Raw genomic sequence first — 19985 nt, 5'->3', positions numbered from 1 at the left:
GGCTGCAGTGTGCACTTGTCGATAATTTAGCGGCTGCCTATTAGCTCATCATCCTTCCTCTCTGCTTCAGAGCAGGGGAATCCTCTTGCTCAGCCTCCCAACGTCAGTTCCTCAACCTCCACTTTCATCAGTATTATTTACTATGGTTCTCTGCTGCTTCCCAAGATAGCAGCCTGGGCTGGGCTCATAATGCAGCTTTTTTTCTGAGATGGATATTTTAAAGCTTAAAAGAAACATTTTTAATCAGCATGTTGGGAAGAACTAAATAAATACAGGCACTTCCTAATCTCGTACAGATGGTCTTGCGGTTAAGATACTGGATGAAGGCGCAGGGATTCCAGGACGAGTTGCTGGCTCTGCTGTGGTCTCACAGTGTGTCTTCAGACAGTCGCATTAGCACCTGGGGCTTTTCCACATCTGCAAAATGGAGATGACATTCGCATGCTCTCTCCTTTTCTCTCTCTTCTATACAGTGACTGTAGGTTTTTTTGAGCCCAGACTGTTTTTCATCTAAGTTCTGTTTTCCCTCTCTGTTATTTCTGCGTTGCTGTTGATCTCCCTGCCTGTCAGCCTGCACAGATCTCTCACTTGTGTTAAATTGTCCATCCCTTCTGGCTTTGCTAACACAGTCAGAGCCTTAAGTTAGAACTGAGATGACATATTGCTCTGCATCAATAAGCAAACTTTTCCATGAGAAAGTGGACTATATCACTCCAGTGGTACAAGTCCTTCAGCATCTTCCCAGTTTTCCTGTGGATGCCTAGCTGGATGGACAGGTTCCCCCACATTTAAATAGGACTGAGTAGGAGCTGCTTACAGTGAAGATCTACACCACTCTCCTAGACCTAGAGCATGTGCAGAGCAGCAGGGACGCAGTAATCGGATGTCACCTTGCAATGTCATTGCTCAATCCTGGGCCGGGTGTGCCTGCAAAGTGATGGGAGGTTGGACTTGGTGACCTTTCCTTCTGATGGTCCTGCCTGCCTGGCCTAGGTGGGTGGTCAGAGTCACGCCGCAGTCATCCCTGCAGTGTGACCTTGCAGGGGGACTTACCTCATGCACTGAAGACCAGACAGCACCAGACTTGATCTGTGAGGGCACTGCTGGATGCTCTTGAACAAACTAGCATTGCTACTAATGATATTTCAGCAGTGCTCCAAACCTTATCCTTTTATTAAGAGTTTTGAGATGACTCTTTTTGCTTTCCCTAAATCCCCAGCTCCTGGAGCAGGCAATTACATGAGACTACAGTGAGAAGAAATGAGTGGCTGTCATCTTAACAGAAACTGTTTATAGCCCCCACAGCTGGGGGGAGACATCTCAGAGTAACCCCTGTGCTCAGAAACCAGAAAGCAAAGAGAAAGATTCCAAATATATATATATATATATATATATTTAACCATCTTGTTTCTTCTGTCAGTGTTATGGTTTTGGGGGCCTGACTCGTGATTTCACACACTCAGCATTGGCAGTACTTCTGCTGAATGATCTGCTCTCCCTATGTCGCAGAGCTGGACTGAGTGAAAACCAGTGACTTCTTAAAGCTCTTTCAAGTTCTGCCTGAGTCTGCAAAAGCAACTGGGAAGGGGAATAATCCTAGAGCTGGAGTATTTCAGCTAGGGCAGCACCCCCCCGCCATCCTGCGTGAAGGGTCCAGACGACTAATCCCATTCCCTTCTTCCTCTTCTCTATATCAGCTGCCTTAGGGGCTTTTTAGAGTGCCTGGTCACTTATCACTGCTTTCCTGCTGAAGGGCACAGTCTAATGCAACTATGAACCTTGTTAGTGGGAGAGGTTGTGAGAACCACTGTGATCCCAGGTCCCGGCATCGTGGCTCTGCAGTATTTCAGCACGTGAAGCCGTTGTTTTCAATGGCAGGCTTCTTGGTCTGGTGGTGTTTGTTAAAACAGGCATTTATTGGGAGATAACGGTAGGGACTGGCAGCCTATTTAAATCACAGCTGAGTTTTATATTATAAATTACATCAACTTTTGGAGTGCCAGACTTCCCAGAGACGGTTAATTCCTGCCTGACTAGGACCCTGTCTCTGTTCCAGAGTCTGCAGTGGTGGCTGATTTATTTACTGGGGGATTTCATCAAGACTTCTGGCTTTAACCTATACAGCCCTACGTGACTTGGGTTCTCCCTTTCCTTGAGATCTCCCTCTCTTCCTGAGTGTTAACATGGTAATAAAGGTCAAATGAAGCATTCCAGCCAACGTATCCCTGATCTAGTTAGGAAAAGCTGATGGCAGTCCAGTTTTGGGGTGAGGGAAGGGTTGTGGGGCCTATACTGCTGTGAAAGGACCTCAGAGCCTGTATAAGGACTTTCCTCACTTGGCAACAACGGGATGACGTGTGGACGGCACACGAGGCTAGAGCTCTCTGTGTTTGTTGCCCAGAAGCAGTGCTTCTCACAGGCCTGCTTGGATCTCATGGGGATGGAGAGCACAGCCAGAGAGGGAGGGATGTGCTTATGAAACCCCAGCAGCTGCGTGCAAAGGTGGTGGGATGTCAGATGCTCCTGCAGCCTCCCTGGGGCAGTCCTGGGGAAGGGGCCCTCTGCAGAAGTGGTGGCTGCATGTTTCAGCCCATCCACAGCGTTCCCACATGGCTGGAGGTTAATGTCCACCTTGTGTTGTCCAACGAGGTTTCATTACCCTTCAGCCAACCAGCCCTTTCCTTCTTTGAGGGAGGACACTGTTTTCCAGTGCCTTTTCAATTACTCTTGCTCAGAACAATGAGCTTGATCCTACCTGAGCGAGCTGTGGTTTCCTGGCTCTCACTGGCTGGGCTATAAACCCAATTTGGCGTCAGTTAATTTGGGAAGTGTTAGGGTCTGGCTATTAATTAATAGCACTTTCCTCACGGGGTGCAAACTGAAGCTGATGTGCTGTAATTAGGAACACACACAGGCTCAGAGGGTGATTTGGGCATGAAGTTAATGAACTGTAAGTCCCCATAGCTGCGTAGGAATTTGAGCGCAGTAACTCCAAAATCAGCTGTGGAGGGAGAGCTGGAAAGCTCTGGAGAGGAAACACAGGGGGACCATGCAAATCAGACCCCAAAGCGGACTAAAGCAGGAAGGTAACATGCAAACTACTCTCAAGAGACAGCGATAATGCATGGTCCTCTGTCTTCTCGTCTGGCAGTCGTTGCCTCCCCTTGCTCTGGGATTGAGGTCCTACTCCTGCTCGGAGAGCTATGGGCAGTGCTGGAGGCTGTATGCTCTCTGCGGACCATGCTGCTCGTTTTTGAGCTTTCTGAAGTGAGTATTGCTGGAGAAGAGCCCTGCAGAGACCAGCGGGGAGATGTGGGAACAGAAACAAGTCTCTGGTGGCAGTGACCTTGTGTTAGGGGCCCACGGCAGCAGTAACACCGAAACTTTGAAGGCCACCTGCCTGCAAAGAAGAGATGGGGCCACCCTGGTTGTGCTGCCTGAGCCGGGTGCCACCACCGTAGGGCTGAGCACGCTGCCGGGAGCCCCTCGTCCACTGACCACCTTTCTGTGTCTCCCCAGCTGTCTGCGACCCACCGTGCCAGAACAAGGGCTCCTGCAGCCGTCCCCAGGTCTGTACCTGTCGCTCAGGCTTCCAGGGCTCCCGATGCGAAGAAGTCGTTCCCGAGCAGGAGTACCACCCGCCCGGTGCCGCCGCCGCCTTCCAGCCCCCTGCAAGCTCCCTCCGGAGGAGGACCAGCACGGCAGGGCGGGATGCCTCTCTGCGAGGGGCTCAGGCACCCATCCCGCGGCACATCCCAGCTGTGTAAGTCAAACCCAGTTCCCGGCAGGATGCTTCCCCAAACCCACAGGCAGCTAACGCCACGCTCGGTCAGGCCACAGCCTCTGCTTCACGAGAGCAGGCAGCTTGGCTCCCGGTGGAGGCTCCTGCCCACACTGTGGGAGCTGACGGAAGGGGGTCGGGCCCTGCTGTCCCTCCAAAGGACTTGGTTTGGCCCCAGCACTGTGTCACGGTCCCCAGGCACACGAAGGAATGGGACAGGCTAGTGGCAGTCTCATGGGGAAGGAGGACCATGAAGCTCAGCAGTTTGCCCTTGTCCAGTTGATGAGCAGTGTTGGTGATAGCAGCAGGGTGGATGGAGGAATGGGGTTTAAATCTCTTTCCCAAGAGGATGTGTTTAGAGCAATATGTCCAGGTGGTATCCACAGGAGGGTACCTAGGTACGAGGTGTGCTATTAAATGCCGGTATGAGCAAAGTGATGATGCTCGGAGGTGTCTCCTGGCAGACTCTAGCCATTATTGAGCCATTTGTTCCATATTTCTGTGTCACCCTGCTGTGGTGTGGGTCATTTTGGTACCCAGGCAGGCACCTCTATATTGGGTATGGAAGCAAAGATGCAGCTGTTGGAGCTCACAGAGGTCCGTGCAGGAGAGGCTCTGTGAGGAGCACGTTGAGCTCGGAATGACAACTGTGGCATCGTCCAGTCCTTTTGGGTGAGGAAGAGCTTATGGCTTCTGCCCACCTGCCTCAGGCCAGTGTTGAGGTGCTCCTGTACCCGAGCTGCAACTCCTCCACACTTTGTGTTTTGTGAAGTCCCTCTGGAGCTGTGGGTTTTCTGTTGAAGGAGGCAGTAAAGGTGGGAAAGGTGCCTTTCCCTGACAAGCACTTCTGTGCTGCTGGCAGCTCAGTGGGGATGGAGAGGTGGGAATGGTGCCTGCTTGCTATACAACAACGCACGCGTTTTTGTTTTTTTAAAAAATCACCTCTGCTTTTCTGTAAGTCCATCGATACAGGAGCAAAGTGTTAGACTGCACCACCCCTAAAGGCCCATGTTCTTGCTGCTACTCACCCAGTTGCTGGGCCAGAAAGACTGGTTTTGTTGGTAGCCACCACAGCAGAGAATTTGCACGTGGCTTCCAGCAGAAGTCCCTCAGTCATAGTCAAGAAGACATTACAACAAATTACAGGTGCCTAACGAGGATGTAACTTCAGTTTCTCCTTTTCTTCTCTGAGCTGTTTTGACTTCCTCTGTCAGCATCACTTAGAGCTGTCTGAGGAGAGAGCAGGTCGGCCTTTGTTTTTCTGTATTTCTGCAGGTTGTATTTAAAGTGTCTGTTGCACTTAAAGTAGCTGTTGCCTTTCTGTCTCTTCTGAAGCAGAGGCAATGCATGGGCTGGAGACATTTCTAGACACTTACTCTCGGCCATCTACAGTTTTGGAGGGGCTCAAATGACTGACGAGGAATTGACTGACATGAAGTAGTTCACTGAAGCCAGCATGTCTTGGTGCCCAACTGAAAGAGTATCTGATGGGAACCAAATTCAGGCAAGACAGAGATGATGCTGGCAGGGAGAGGTGGCCAAGCCCCTGTCATCGCTGCCCCGAGAGAGGCTCAGTGCCCGAGCGAGCATGCAGCCCTCGCACGTGCCTGCAATCCTGGTCATTGCTGACAAGTTTCCCCCCAGTGATGACCTCCTCCTACCCCTCCGTGACACTGCTGTGTGTGCAAGGACTGGAGGGGAGGGAGAGCAGTGCCCTTGGAGATACACCACCTGTTGAAGGCTTTCCCAGTAAGGAACATGACCTCAGGCTCTGTGCAGAGGACGGGGGGCTGTGCAGGCACTGGCAGAGCATTCCTGTCCAGGCAGTCAGACAGAGTGTCTAGCGATCGCTGAGCTGGGATTGCTGAATGCCCGGCTGCCTGCCGTACCTTAAATCCTCTGGCGCTGTCCCAAGGAAATAGGACTCCATTAAGGACCGTGCTGTGCCTTTCCACCTTCCCTCCCCATGGAGGCCATAGGACGTCGCCTTATCCCACAAGATTCGGCAAGAGTATTTGACGTTTGTCCTTTGCGATGGCCACAGGTAGGACCCCGGGACACGGCCACCACTCTCTGCCTTCTGGAGTGGTCCTGTGCTGTGCCTTTCCTGCCTGAGCGATGTGTAGCGGTGCTGTGCAGGCAGGTGTGGGGCTGCCTGCACCCTGGCATCGGTCTGCACTGAAATGCCACACTTCAGCCCCTGGGTGTTTTCCCGTGCAATTCAGTTGCTTCGGTTTTGTCCATGGACCATATAACATATGGCAGACAACCGGCATGACGTAAAAGCCTTACTGCCGTTAAATGGGTTGTTTTCCAAATACTTTTGAGTGTTGTCTTCAGCCTGCCAACTTCTGGGCTAGCTGTGGAGCCTGTAAGAATGAGTGTCTGCAGCCGAAGGCTCGCTCCTGCTGCTGTTGCACCCGGCCATGCCCTCCAACTGCTTCCCTTGTACTGGTGTTGGTGCTCATTGGGCCCCATGGCAAGTTGGCTCAACAAAAAAATAACACAGCAAAATTAAGGATAATTTTCTGCCACTTCAGTGAACTAAATTGAAAGATAACATGAGGACCAGAAGGACTGGACAGAATTGTAAGGCTAGCATTTCAGGGGGAGGAAAGGGGTGGACTCCCCTTTTGGTGGAAGCCATTTATTAGGTTGGTCATTTGTCTCATGAAAACTTGCTCTCAGACTTGTCTGAACTTGGAGCCTGCTTCTTGCAGTTACAGCATCATCTATTTCTGTGCTACCACTAAAGTAATTTCTGTGCTTCTGCATCAGGCTTTCTCCATACAGTTGGGCTGTAGCAGCAAAAGCAAGAAACATATTGGCCTTCACAGAACTAGGTAGATCTTGCTCATATTTGCAAGTATGAGGATCAATTCTTAGGCACTGCAAACTTGGGGTCACCTTCACTGGAGTTCAGTTCACTGTCAAGTTTGAGAGGAACAGCTTGGGTTTTCCATGGTCTCCTCCTGGATAAGGATGGGTTGTGCTGGTGGAACACTGACTTTTTCTAGTGAGCCTGACATGGTCCCACAGCAGCTGGCTTGCTTGTCTGATTTGTTGATAAGGAAGAGGTAGAAGAAGTTCTTGGGTTTCTCGGAGGACACTGGTGGTTCCAGGTCAGTGGTTGTGAGAAGACTGTGAGATCCAGGACAAATGACCAGTGCCCAACCTCCCTGGACATTCGCATTGCTAACAAGGAGAAGTTGCACAAGAGTGGGAGCTTATAGACCTCTAAGCCTCATCTTGCTATGCCAAGACAGGACATCAATCCTCACATGAGTGAATTTGCTTTCTCCTTTAGTTTATTGGTGTGTATATTGGCTTTATTTGTGTTTGTTTGTACAGAGGTAGCAATCAGAAGCTCTGAAGTCATGCACTAGAACAACGCTGTATTAGATGTTGTATAAGCATGCAACAAAACCCATGAATCCTCCCCAGAGACTTGCTCGCTAAGCAGAGATGGGGTTGATTTTGATTTCAGCATGTTCTGAAGTGAATCTTTAGAGAGAGTTAGGAGAGCAGCCTCCTAGGTTATTGAGGAACTGATTTCTTATCCTCATCTATTTGGACTTGCTGCTTACGATGACTGCCACTTCACTGTGGAGAGTGGCCTGCTCTGGAGGTAGAAACTCTTTGGGAGTCTGGAGGAGCCTGTAAAGCCTTGGTGAAAAGCATGATGAGGCAGCTGCCTGTTTTCATGGCCCTGTTTCTGACAAATGTGCTCAGGCTCTCCAGAGGTCATGCCTGGAAGCAGAAGCAGCGATGCCTTCTGCGGCTTCCCTGCCAGGAGAGCCCAGGAAGAACGACTGTGACAGCAGGAGATAAGTTACTGTCAGTCTTCTGCCCTCAACCTTGGTGAGAAGTAGCAGCTCCTTGACAAACAGGGTTGTACCGGTCATACGCAACTGGTTGTACTGGTAGGTTTGTATTTGCACCTGGCAGGTGTGAAGGTTAGCAAATGGATCTGTGGGCATTCCCAGTGTAGCTGTCATAGATCCATTTCTGGGCATGCTGGCAGTCCTGGGAAGATGGGGACGTGGACGTCAGCCTGAGCATTGTGCTGAGCACAGGTGTCAGTGCTGCCATGTTACACACAGCCATCGGTGCCTCTGTTTGAAGGGGTACCAGGGAAGAATCACTGCATCCTTGGTGTGCCCATATGGTGCACGTTATCTCTTCTTCCTGGGACTAAAGAAGAAGACATAGCCAGCCTTATCTGAGCTCAGCCCTTGCCCAGGGGAAGACATGGCTAGGAGAAGGGCAGCTCTGGGTTTACTTTGCTGACACCAGAGCTGGTGATGCTCAGGCTTTCATCCCTGAAAATACAGGCTGAGCAACGAGTACCAATTCCCAAGTCCCTTCAGCAGGCCATGGCTCAGCGGTGGTTTAGAGCTGGGCCTGTGGGGGCTTGTTAGCTGCCGCAGAAGCTGGGAGGCCCCGGCGCTGTGCTGCTTGGAACAGGGAGTGCTCTGGAGAGTAAAATCCTGGGGGTGTTAGAGGCCCTGCCGGCATGGACTAGCTGCAAATCCTCCCTCCTCTTGATCTCAGCCTGAATCTCTGCCCGGAGAAGCAAAGCCCCGATGGATGATTGTGCGGGTGGAGCTGCACCTCAGCCCAAAAGCCGAGCTAAATGGAAACAGCTTTGTTTTCCTAAGGCTGGAGTATCAGCAGAATTGATTTAGCAGGGAGTGGAAAGGGCTTGCGCCCCTGCCCCTCACCATCGGGATGGGCAGCCAGCTGCCTCTGAGCTCCGGGCTGTGTGCGAGGAGGGTCCTGCCACTGCCACCCGAGAAGGTCCCTCCTGCAGGAGTGCTGGGCATAAATCTGTAACCAGCATCTATGCAAGGGAGCCATGCTGCCCAGATGGGATGTGTGTGCTGGACAAGGGCTGCCTGGGAAGCAAGACATCCTTCCTCTTCACAGAAAAGAAGAGATGCCTGGGACCTGCAAAGCATTTTCCCAGCAACCCAGGCAAGGGAAAAGGACATAGCTGTGGTATAAGGTACTGAGACACTGTGCAGACAGCTTAATGCAGCTAAGCTCTTGAGGGCAGGGAGCTTCCTCTGAGAGGACTCTGTTTAGGCAAGGCAGTTGCTGGGAGTTGCCTGGTGTTTTCAGGATGGAAAAGGAAGAAGGCTTAGTTGCGACATGCCCGCCCCACTGACTCCTGATCTCAGAGCCTCCTCTCCAGCACCCTGGAGGAGACATCTCCTCCTTTCCTGATGAGAGGAAGGGCTATATGCAGCCCTTGAGGAGTTGTGGCAAGCACTCCTGGCCTGGGGACAGTGGGAACCTGATGCCAGCAGGGAGGCTCTGCCAAAATCTCTATTCTCTCTCCTGGAAGCGAAGGATAAGAACAGCTGGGAGCAAGCAGAAGGCAGGATCTTGGGTGTGTGGCAGAGGTTGCTGGATGGAGAAAGTATATTTCCTCCCTTTTGAAAATTGGATGAAACCAGCTCCTGTTCTGGTGGCAGTCAAATGTCTAGCATGGTCCTTTGCAGAGGAGGGCAGGACCCATGGGTGGACGTAAAGCCCTCCACCCTGGGGTGGCCACTCAAAACATGACATTGAGAACTGTGGCTTGGCAAAATCAGCTTGATTAGCTTGTTGTCATTGAGGACTGGCAGATAAAACAAAAGTTCATTGCAAGATCACTTGCTTTTTAAAGATGCTGCTCCAAACAGAGACAGATTTGTCTTAATTGTTAAAGCAGGATCTGGAGCCTCCTGTCTTGCCAGCTTTAAACTTTCCATGTTTATGAGGAAAAGGGAAGCTTTCTTACTGCCTTACTTGGGTTGCTGCTGAGTGTCCAGGACCGTTTGTCCACGATACATGTAGTGCTAGGAGGAGGTCTGTACTAGCCACACACCTACTGATCACACCTCCTGCTCTTCTGCTCACTTGTGACTGTCACTCACTTTGCATTTACAAGGGTTACAATTTATTAATACCCAAATAGCAGAGAAAACAGAAGCTCACCCTGGCTGAGAAGCCCCTCTGTGTAAGTGCATTCCCATGGCATGGGCTGTGGCAGGTTTCCTACTTTGCTTGGGATGGCACCAGCCCAGGAGATCCATAGCATGTGACTCTGAATTCCTGGGGTAAAACACTGGTGCCAGCCTTGCCTTCTGCCACTGCAGGATGTTTATGCATATTTTCCCAGTGCAGATAAGCCCTAATTGCATCTTTCTAAGGTGCTTCCCTTTGGCAACGTAGTTTTCTCAAAGTGGCCAAGCATTTAGGTTCCTTGATCCAGAGCCATCTTTTATAGATACCTGAGACCTTGTTAAAAAATTGAAACTAAAAAGCCAGTGCCAGTCCATGTGAGAATATGTTAAAAGAGATTCCACTCAGGGCAATGTGATCTCCATAAGCTCCAGATCTCGGCCCCTCTCCTGCTTTGACATAGTTGAAAACCTTTGGCAAGCTGGCTGGGAAGCCTAAAGGAAAAACTCAAGCTACCCAAGAGGAGCGTAAATGTAATTTTTCTTATATAAAAATACTTCTATTTTTAAATTACATGATATACCTGCTCTAGCCTGGCACCAGATACCGTTGCTCTACTTTCTAGTGTTCTAAAGCTGTCAGCACCATTCTGGTTTATGTGTTTTATGTATTTACTTTCTAGGGGGTTGCATATGCTTCAGAGCAGCAGGAGGATAGCTGGCTTTTCAGGCTCCTTTTAAACTCCAAATATGGTCTTTACATTAGGCTTGGTTCTTCTACACCTCCTTGGGAGCCATTCCTATAGCTTAATTCAGCCTCTAGGCTTTAGGAGAAAACGTTCAAATGCACTTTTCCTTGTAACTGAAAGAAAAATGCTGCTACTGTCAGCTTAGTCTGAGACTACATGCAAGAGAGCAGGGTGCAGGGCAAATGCATTGTACATGTGGTAGGTGAGGTAGCACAGAAAATCCTGTTTATAGGCTATTTTATATACTATATATATATCATTTGGGACATTTATGACAATACAATTTATATAGCAGTTGTATAAAAAAGAAAAATGTTAGAAGAGCGCTAAGGCCACATGATCAAACGCTGGAGAGCTTTTCCCTAATGCCTGAATTAGGATTGTCATCCAGTTTGCTTTCAGCTCCCTTGTGCATATGGACTACACTGCAGTTTCTCATACCTGATCATCTGCTGCCTTATTTGGTTTAAGCTGGTACTTAAGGAAAATCAAAGCTGTTCTCTTTGGTTTTGAGTGTTTTCCATAAATCACCAACTGCTGGCAGGACACAAGGGATGAATTGAAGCTGATTTGGTACAAGGAGCGGTTGAAACGGAGATGTAGAGGTATCCATACAAAATATGCTCGTTCTCTCCTTTCTTCAGAAGCACCTTGAGAAGTGCTGCCCTGAGTGCCTGGTGCTGGATGGGATTGGTACCCAGCTCTCCACACCAACCCATTTTTGTCTTGCTTGTGTGGAGGCTCTCTTCAGGGACCTGCAGAAACTAAACATACAGGCAGGAACTAAGAAGAGATTCAGGCTGGAAAAATATTATCTGTTACAGCTGAAGGAAAAAAATCCTCCATGGGAGGAAGAAATCTGGAAGAAGGAGAGGCTGAGATTTTGCAGAGTAGGAGTGAACAGCAAATTAGGCAGCAGAGAGTAATGCAGTGTGGCCGCGTACGAGAGACTGGCGGCGCTTAGGACTTTGGAGGCAAAAGACCCAAGTCACATGGACTTTTATCCTGCGCACCCTGGGGTCCTGCACTGAGTCAAGGTATTCTTTATTGCCAGAAAAGATCTTGACAAATTGGAAGGAATTCTGAGGACTACAAAAGGAGGGAGGGAGGAAGCCAAGGGGAATGGTTAACAGACCCACATCTGCAAAACTGAGCCAAATGCTGGCCTTGGAGGATGGGGAGCATACTCTGAGGCTGAGGCTATCTGGAGGGGGCAGACAGGGTGTATTAGGTTGCCTGTAGCCTTGGCAGGGTGGCCGTGCTAATTTTTCAGCTATGAGGCTTTCTACAACAGCAAAGTGCCAAACTCTTCCAGGGATATAATGACAGGTTGATAACAACACTGGAGCTCTGCCTTCTCCATCGCTTTGGAGCTGCTCTGCTGAGGAGCTGGAGCTCAGGCACTGCCAAGGCAGGCGCAGCCTTTCTGCCTGCTCCGGGGCCCTTCCCACCAGGGATGCCATGAGACTTGCTCCTCCTTGCTGGTCCTTGGTGTGGATATCGAAGGCCATGTGGAAGAGGTGTGAGAGAAGATTTGTGGTCACGATACCCCTGGAAGCACTGGCTTTGCCACCAGGCATCATGCATACGTGGCCAGGAGCACTCCTGGTCCCCAGCCAGGCTCCAGTCTTCTGGCTACTGAGCAACTGGAGGGATGGAGCCAGTGCAGAACAGTACAGAACAAAATCACCGGGATGCTCGTACCCTGATCCCTGGCAGGGTCAAGACTTCGAGAGTGGGCAGCAAAGTGTCACATCCCAACACAGCTCTCATGGCTGGAGTGCTGCAGGTGAGGGAATCCTATGTGTGGCAGGGGGTGGAGAGATGTGAGGAGACTTAACTACATCGAGCTAATAGATCCAAAGGCCAGGCGCCCTGCCGGTTGTTCAACCATTATTTTAGATTAAAATATGTCTTGGATCCATAGTGTTCCCAGGATGAGTGGGAGACTTCCTAGCACCTCCTGCTGTAGATGAAAAGCCTCCTCTTCTCCAGATGAGAGGACTACACACATCTCCTCTCCACGCTGTTGCTCCCATGCCCTCTGTGTGTGTGTGTGTATCCACAAGCTCTTCACCCCACTCACATACCTAGGATGAGAGAGGCTTTGCCTGCCCTCTCCGTGTCCCATGTAAAGCGGGGGGCAGGCAGCTGGCTCCCCCCACTCCCCAGGGAGTGTGTGGGCATGAGGATGAATAGGCTAAAGTGTTTTTTCAGGGCTTTGAAGTTGGCAGCCTGGTGGAGGGGGTGAGTGCGGCTAGTCAACAAGATGGAAATGAAACTCAAGAGTGCTTCTTTTCTCCCTGCTATATGGGGGAGACAAGTGACCTCCCTGTGGCTGGCAGTGAACTTTTCTCTGGCAAACGCCTCTGCAGCATGTTTCATTAGACAGGGGCCGGGTCCTCAACTCGCAGCTGTTGTGTCTTGTGGAGACAGAGGGCCCTTTGGGCTGGAGATCTTGGTGTGCTTGTGGGCACAAGGGCAGGTTGATATGTTGTCCTCTCCTCTTGTGTGCCTCTGCCCTAAATACAGGTCCTTCCCCTGCCAGGCAGGACCCTGCTGCTCACTGTACTGAGGGGCACAGAGAGGAGGAGAGGGACAGTGGAAGCATTGCCAAGGCCTGCGGTGGTGGCTGAACCCACTGCTGGGTGGTCATGTTGCATGGCGGACAACCCAGCTCTCCAACTGTGCCAGCATCTTATGCCCAGTTTTGTAATGGTGCAAAAACTGTGGCCGTGGGGTGATGTCTGCAGTAAGATGGTGGCACTGATGGAGACCTTCATGTGATGGCAGCTGGTAGGACACTTCTGGATGGGTCTCTTCTCACCAAGGCGTGAGAGCGGCTGCACGACTGTGTCTGGCCGCAGTGCCGTGCCCGTTGGTGGTGCTGCTGAACACCAGCCCCTGCATGCAGGCAGGGGAGCCAGCTGGAGCAGCTTTCTCACTGCTTCAGCCCAAAGGAGTGTGCGGCTGAGCTGGTGAGAGGAGGGCTGCACAGCCGCCCATCTCGCCTGCCACTCACTGCACATGCCACAGGCCAGCCAGGGCGGCTCTGCCAGAGGGGTGGTAGCTTGCCTGGCCTCCCTCTCCCTCTAAATCCCTGTTTTAGTCTATGGAGTGCACAAGGTTTGGCCCAGATGTGGCATTTGTAATCAAGTAGCCTGGCCTGGTTCCTCTGCTGGCTTCACTTGAAGCTCAGAGCGGTTGCAGGTTGCATTTTGATTTTTCTGGGAGGCATTGGCTTGCACTTCAACTCTGGAGACAGGCAGATTGCAAACAGCTCTTCATCATGCTTGGCATTTGGAAATCACGGTTCTGGCCACTTTATGGGTCAGCACTAAGGTCTGATGAGACCGGGAGCATGATCTGCTACTCCCGGTGACAGCCTGGTGTCGTGCCCTTGCACAGGGCATGTTTCTGCAGCCTCGCTGGGCCAGGCAGGTGCTGTTCCCATGCTTGGAGAGCTGGACTGCTTCCAGGGAGTCAGTTGCTCACTCCCTAATACACGAGAGCAAAGAAGAGCACTCGCAGAGTGGCAGGTGGCACGTGTGGCAAGGGAAGGGCATTTAATGTCATCAGAGAGCTGTGCGGAGACATGTGGGCAGCCACTTTGGCTAAGGAGCAAATTAGACCCCCAGAGACTGGTTAAAGAGAACCTGTTCACTGTCTATGTGCTTATAGAGGTTCACTTATGTGGTGTCTGGCAACTCCTGAGCAGATAAAAATAGCATTCACAGCCCATCTCCTTTGCCCTCTTTGGCCTCATGCACTACACAGCGGGCTGGGAGCCAGCTCGGGTGGCCCTACAGCACCGACACTGCTTTGGGGGCCAGAGGAAGGAAGATGCCAGGGTGGTGGTGGTGGAGGGACTGAGCTTGGTGGCGTGGGGCAGACACCTGGTGCCTTTGCTGTCCCATGGACTTGCACACGCGTTGCTGTGGTTTGTAGTGAGGGATCCAGAGAAATCTCGGCCAGCTGCTGGCGCATATGTCAAGCAGAGCAGGGATCTGGAGTTACCAATGCAAGATGGCACAGGAGAGAGCCCAAAATGAGAGCCATGTGGGCTCTGTGAAGCCCCTTGCTAGCCATGGTGAGGGATGGCGGTGGCATCTGGGTCCTGGACTGACGGGACTCCTGGGCATGTGCCAGCAGCACTGGATGCGTGTGTGGGCCAGGGCGCCTGACCCTCGTTCCTGCCTGTGCAGCCCCGCTTTGGCAGTGCTCTTTGAGCCCAAGGCAAAGGGTGTTGTCAGTGGCACCTCTGCCACAGTTCTTGGCCACTGAGGTGGCAGGTGAACATGCAAGGGGAAACCCTGGTAGCTGAGGTAGGCACTAGGGTTGCCACTTGCCTTGATGTCCCTGTGACGGTCCAGGTGCCTGTGTCTGATGTGCCGTCTGGCATGAGATCTGGCTGCAGGTGACTGTGAATCAGGCACGAGGGCACCCAGATGGTCGTTCCTGTGGCCTTCATGGTACACAGGTCCTGCTTGGCTCAGCTGGGAAGGTCTTCTGCCTGGGGGAGGCTGGTGGCTGCTTCTCCTGGCCAGGAGAACTTCTCTTGCCTTCCACCAAACCCTGGGGATCAGGGGCCTTTGGGCTTCAGTGTCTCCCTCACTTGCACGGGGGTACCAGGGCTGAAGGCAGCCACAGGAGGGACAGTGGGAAGCCTGAAGTGGGCAGGTTTCAGAGGTATCTCTGCTGCTCATGGGGATAATAAACTGAGCCAGGATTTATGGACATAATGTGGGTGGGCTTGAAGTCAGGTGCCTTGTATGGTGTGTTTTCCCCCCCCTCCTCCCCGAGTCCTAACAGAGCTGTCTTCCTTGTCAGCATGTTTGTGAGCTAATTGATAATAAACTTGAGTGCTCTCGAAGCGATGCCTCCCCTGTGCTCTAGGGCCCAGAGCCTGAGCCATGAATCCCATCTGCCTGCTGAGGAACCTGTTTGGAGTCCAAGAAAGGGGAAGTTTCTGGTCTGCGGTCAATTTGCTGCTTTCCAAGGCTGGCTGCTTCTCTCTCCCCCTGTAGACACAGACGCTGGTGTTGAGGCTGCCCATTCTTCTGCGATGCTTTAGTGGAAAATCAGCAACTGCTGAGCATTACAAAGGGGGAAGTGAATCACTGATTTTGGTCCCTGTTGGCCCCAAGCAGGGAGGGCACCTAGCCAAAGGGACAGGCGGACGGACAAGACAGACACCGAGTATATTGTTCGGCATTTAAAAACCAGGGGAGAACCCGCCTGTTATCCTGGCAGGTTATCAGGGGCTGAGCGTGACTCGGGCTCCATCCTGGGTAAGCCTTCTCGCCTTGGAGCCGTGCGCGCAGGCTGCGGGCTGGAGGAGCTGGGGTGGGCTTACCAGTGCTGCAGCGGCTCCCCACTGTGGGACCCGGGTCCCAGCCCCGTGGGCCTCTCTGGGTGGCTGGAGGCAGCAGTCGCGTCCCAGGCAGCAGGCTGGTTGTAGTTGGCAAGATGGAGCTTGTTGAGCTAGGACCCTGGGATGGGGGTTCCTGGACTCTGGGAAGATGGTTGCTTCTCTGAGGGTCTCTTATCTTCAATTTTGTTTTGGCCAGTGCTGTCCCACTCTGTTGTTGCCCTCCTGGGAATTGCTCCTTAGGTCTCTACAGTCTCTATCATCTCTCCCTGATGCTCAGCAGGATGCAGATTTGTTTCCAGCTGTAAGAGTGACTTTCCAATCCTCATCTGGCCAGCCCTTGCCTTGTCTGGGGTTAGCACCCCTCCCTGCTGACCACACTCTCCAGGATTCACTCTCTCCACAGTGCCTCGGGCCATCCACCCTGCTATGGTCAGTCAGGCTTTGGCTGGGGAGAGGGTGAGGCAGGCTGGATGAAAAAACAGTAATACTCCTGTGGCACTTGGCTCTGCATTTCCTTTACGCAAACACAAAAAACACCATTTCCCAGCTCGCTAGCCATCTGGCCAAAGTCAACAGTTGGATGAAGAGTGGCCGATAGAAGCTAAATCCAGGAAAGACTGAGGTGTTGCTGCTGGGGAGAGGGAAGTGCTTTGAAGAGTTTGCCACCTTTGCCTCCAGCCCAAGGAGGATGCTTGGTCTTAGGTCACTATGAGAAGCCACAGCTATATACTCACCTGGATTCCCTGTGGCTTTTGCTTACCCAGAGAACCATGATCATCAAATGTGATCAGAGATTTGAAAAATGCTTTCTATATACAGTGGGTTAGAAAAACAGTGTTGTTTTCTGAACCCCATGATCTCAGTGATTTAGATTTGGTTATTGTGATCCTGTGTACCTAGTCTGGAAATTGCAGGCCTTTAAAAAAACACCTGTGGTTGATTCAGAAAACAGCAGTCCTCATGCTCGTCTGTGTGGTTGCTGGGAGCCTGCCAGCTCAATCTTCTGCTCGCTGTCCTCAGTGGGGTGAGAGATACCACTCACCTCCTCTGGGCAGGGAACAGGCACCTTGCCGGTTCATCTGGGACTGGGCAGGAGAGCCATCGTATCTGGGGAATACAACATTTTCGTACCTTCGCTAGCCTGCTATCTCTAAAGTAAATATAGAGCAGAGTATAACCGGTAACAAAACCTGTTTAAAATAAAGCATTTATACACAGACAAAGGTGCAGCGGTGGGTGTGCAGTTCCCTTGCTGAATGTCATACAGGTGTCATTTGGATCCTGCAGGGATGTGTAGCACTAGAAGGTAAGGGACGAGGTCTCCCTCGCTTCTCCTGACTTCTGGCATGTGTCCTCAGGGGCTTATGGGGAGTCCAGGCCCTTGACCTGCAGCTCAGAAGAGGGCATCTACAAGTACTTGTTGGGCAGTTTTGAACTGTCATAGATGCAGGTCACTCTGTCTGCCAGCTCCCTTCCATCCCTAATCTCTTTTACTTTTGATTAGCACCTAATACCTATAGGAGTGAAACTTTCCATGTGCTTGGTGACCGAGGTCCCTCAGCCGTCAGCCCGGAAGAGATCAGCAGTAGCACAAACATCCATGCCTCTGGAAGGAGAACGCTGCTCCCTCTACCTTCCCTCCTTGACCTGTGTTTCCCCTGGAAACCTGGTGGCTGCTGTTAGCCGGACACCTCAGAGGTGGGTGCCCCAGGACATCCCAGAAGGAGAGCTGTCCTAGGAGTCTGCCTGCTGTTTCTGCCCCACAGGCTGTGCCTGACATGGAGAAAGCTGTCAGCAGCTCTGACGGATGAAGAGCAGGGAAACCAGCTGCTTGGCAGGCGGTCGCCTGTAAGGGAAGAGACCACTGCCTCTTTGCAGAGATCTGTGCTGGCCATGTGCCTGGCTGAAAGAGTGGAAGTGAGTAATACTGCAACGGAGGGAGGCTGTACAACTGAATGAATGTGAAGCCCTGCGACTTTAAATGTCCCAGAACGTAGTCCTTGAGGTCTCAACCTCCTCTGCCTCTTCAATGCCTCTTCCCTGAGCAGGTGGAGGCATGGAAAGTGGTAGCACAAGCTGCCCACTCTCCTGATCTGGAGCTGCCCCATCTGTTTTCCATCCTTGCCCTTGCCCTTAGGACAGCCGCACCAGGGAGAGAACTTACAGCAATGCAGATCCCTGGGAAGTGGACAAACTCCAGCCATATATATTAAGATCCACCAGATGGTTAGAGCTTGCTAATGCCTTCTGGCCAGGTCTGTACTGATGTGGTGAGCTCAGGTCTGTTCCCTGAGGCCCTTCAAGCAAGCCAGTGCCCATCTGCCCAGTGTGAACTGTCTCTGAAGGTTTGGAGGGGAGAAGCTCTGTTTTGTATTCCCTGACCATGAGCCAGCCGCTTGGCGTGACTTGGGGCTGGATTGGGACTGACAAACTGAGATGGAAAGACGCCCTTTGCCATTGATTTCTGTGGCCCGGGGTAGGATGGTGTTACTCAACTCAGTCTACAAGTCCCAGAGCTCATCTGCCTAGAATAGAACCAAATAAACAAATTAATTCAAAGCAAATCTGCCTCCCCCACTGTGACACACGCTGGAATGCTTTGCCAACAGGATCCCAGTAGGATGGCTTTTCCTCAAGTGTTGCAAGCCATGGTGTAATGTTCCTCCTCCGTTTTTCCTTTGTGAAGTTGGCAGTGCCCCTCGCAGTAAGCACATGTAATCCACTTTTCTTTGTAACTGAAATGCTAATGATTATTTTATTTAAAGCCCTTCATATGTTCTTTTTTTTTTTTTTTTTTTCTCTTTACAAAATCTGATGATCCTGGGAATGGCAGGAGTTGTCCGTAAAGCCAAGGGGTGGAATTCCTGCAGGCAGGCAATGGGTAGCACCAAGCCAAGCCCTGCTACTTGCACGTAGCATGCCCCCTTCCTCAAGGATAGGTATGATGTATTTTCAAGCACAAGAGCTGATATTTCCCTGTCTTGTGCCACCAGCCACCTTCACCCAGCAACTCTTCAAAACTCAGGGCTCAAGTTGCACTCCAGTGACCAGCATTAGGACAGTAAGTGTTGCTGGGCTGGGGAACTCTCACCTCTTTTCCTTGGGGTGCTTCCATCTATGCAGTAAAAGACCTTGGAACCCCAGCCACGTTCACCCGTAGGACTATGCTTGGGGTCTCTCACCAGAGATCAGAGAACAAATGTGCCTGAACTTCCAGGGCTTGATAGCTCTCACCTGGCCTCCCTAGAGCTCCATACAGCTTTTTCTTTGTCACTAACAAAACCAGCAGGAGCACACCAGGTAATGAAGCAGTAGGTAACAGGCATCAGAAGTTCCTTTGCTGGCAGCAGGGCTGGATTAGTAGCTCAGAAATGTGTGGGCAGGTCATGCCTGGTCCCCATGGCCATCAGAGGTAGGTGGTACTCTGCAGAATCTCAGGAGAGCTTCTGAAAGAGGCTGATAGGGACTGAGGTAGGACTGAAACAAAGTTTGCTTCTCTGCAGTTATTGTGGTTGGCCTTGCTTATTATTGAAAAACAAGCACTGTTTGCTGTCCTCATCTCAGTTTAGATCTTGATTTTAACAAGACAACAAATATTTTTATCAACAGGTAATAATTTCATTATCCGTCTGTGCTCTTTGACCAATTCCACTTGCTCTGTCTCCATCCCTGAATGACCTGTAGCCAGACTCTACTCCAAACAGCGTATGCATGGGTTACCTGCGCTGCTGCTTCTCCGGACTCCTGTTCATGCCTCCTCCCAGCAGCTCAGCCACTCATTTTCAAGGTTTTCCTGTGTTAGAAACAATTAGGTAATCAATATCCAGACTGGGGATTTCTGTCTCTGGCATAAAACCGTTCATTCTTGGATTCCTATAGCTCAAGGCCAGAAACTACCAATAGATCAATAGATAATCTAAAATTGCCTCCAGGACAGCACAGATTATGCATCTTTATTTAGTTATATTTGCACTGTTCCAGTGATATCTCATTTCCCAGCAGGACACTTTCCTCTCCTGAAGCAACGGTATCGAGAGTTGGGTAATCTGCTACTGGGGTGTTTTTTGCAGAAGGAAAACAGCTATACTGCTGTGTGTGGGTGTGATTTCTAGTAGGGAATCATTTGGCTT

The 19985-nt window shown here is 51.2% G+C and overlaps 1 protein-coding gene across 7 annotated transcripts in view; it reads left to right on the top strand.

The window, feature by feature from the left end:
• Positions 1 to 19985, top strand: part of LTBP2 (latent transforming growth factor beta binding protein 2) — a 96522-nt gene that overhangs the window by 34802 nt on the left and 41735 nt on the right. For all 7 annotated transcript variants that reach the window (XM_087747304.1, XM_087747302.1, XM_087747307.1 and 4 more), the window contains one exon: positions 3520 to 3763. In XM_087747304.1, the coding sequence (XP_087603430.1) occupies positions 3520 to 3763 (244 nt within the window). The remainder of the gene's footprint in view (positions 1 to 3519; positions 3764 to 19985) is intronic.

This window comes from Nipponia nippon, unplaced genomic scaffold (genome assembly GCF_047370975.1).
Source record: "Nipponia nippon isolate SJK-2023a ecotype South Korea unplaced genomic scaffold, ASM4737097v1 scaffold_11, whole genome shotgun sequence".
Classification (NCBI taxonomy): Eukaryota; Metazoa; Chordata; class Aves; order Pelecaniformes; family Threskiornithidae; genus Nipponia; species Nipponia nippon.
Note: the sequence above shows the minus strand (reverse complement) of the source record. Positions and strands in the feature narration are given on the sequence as shown.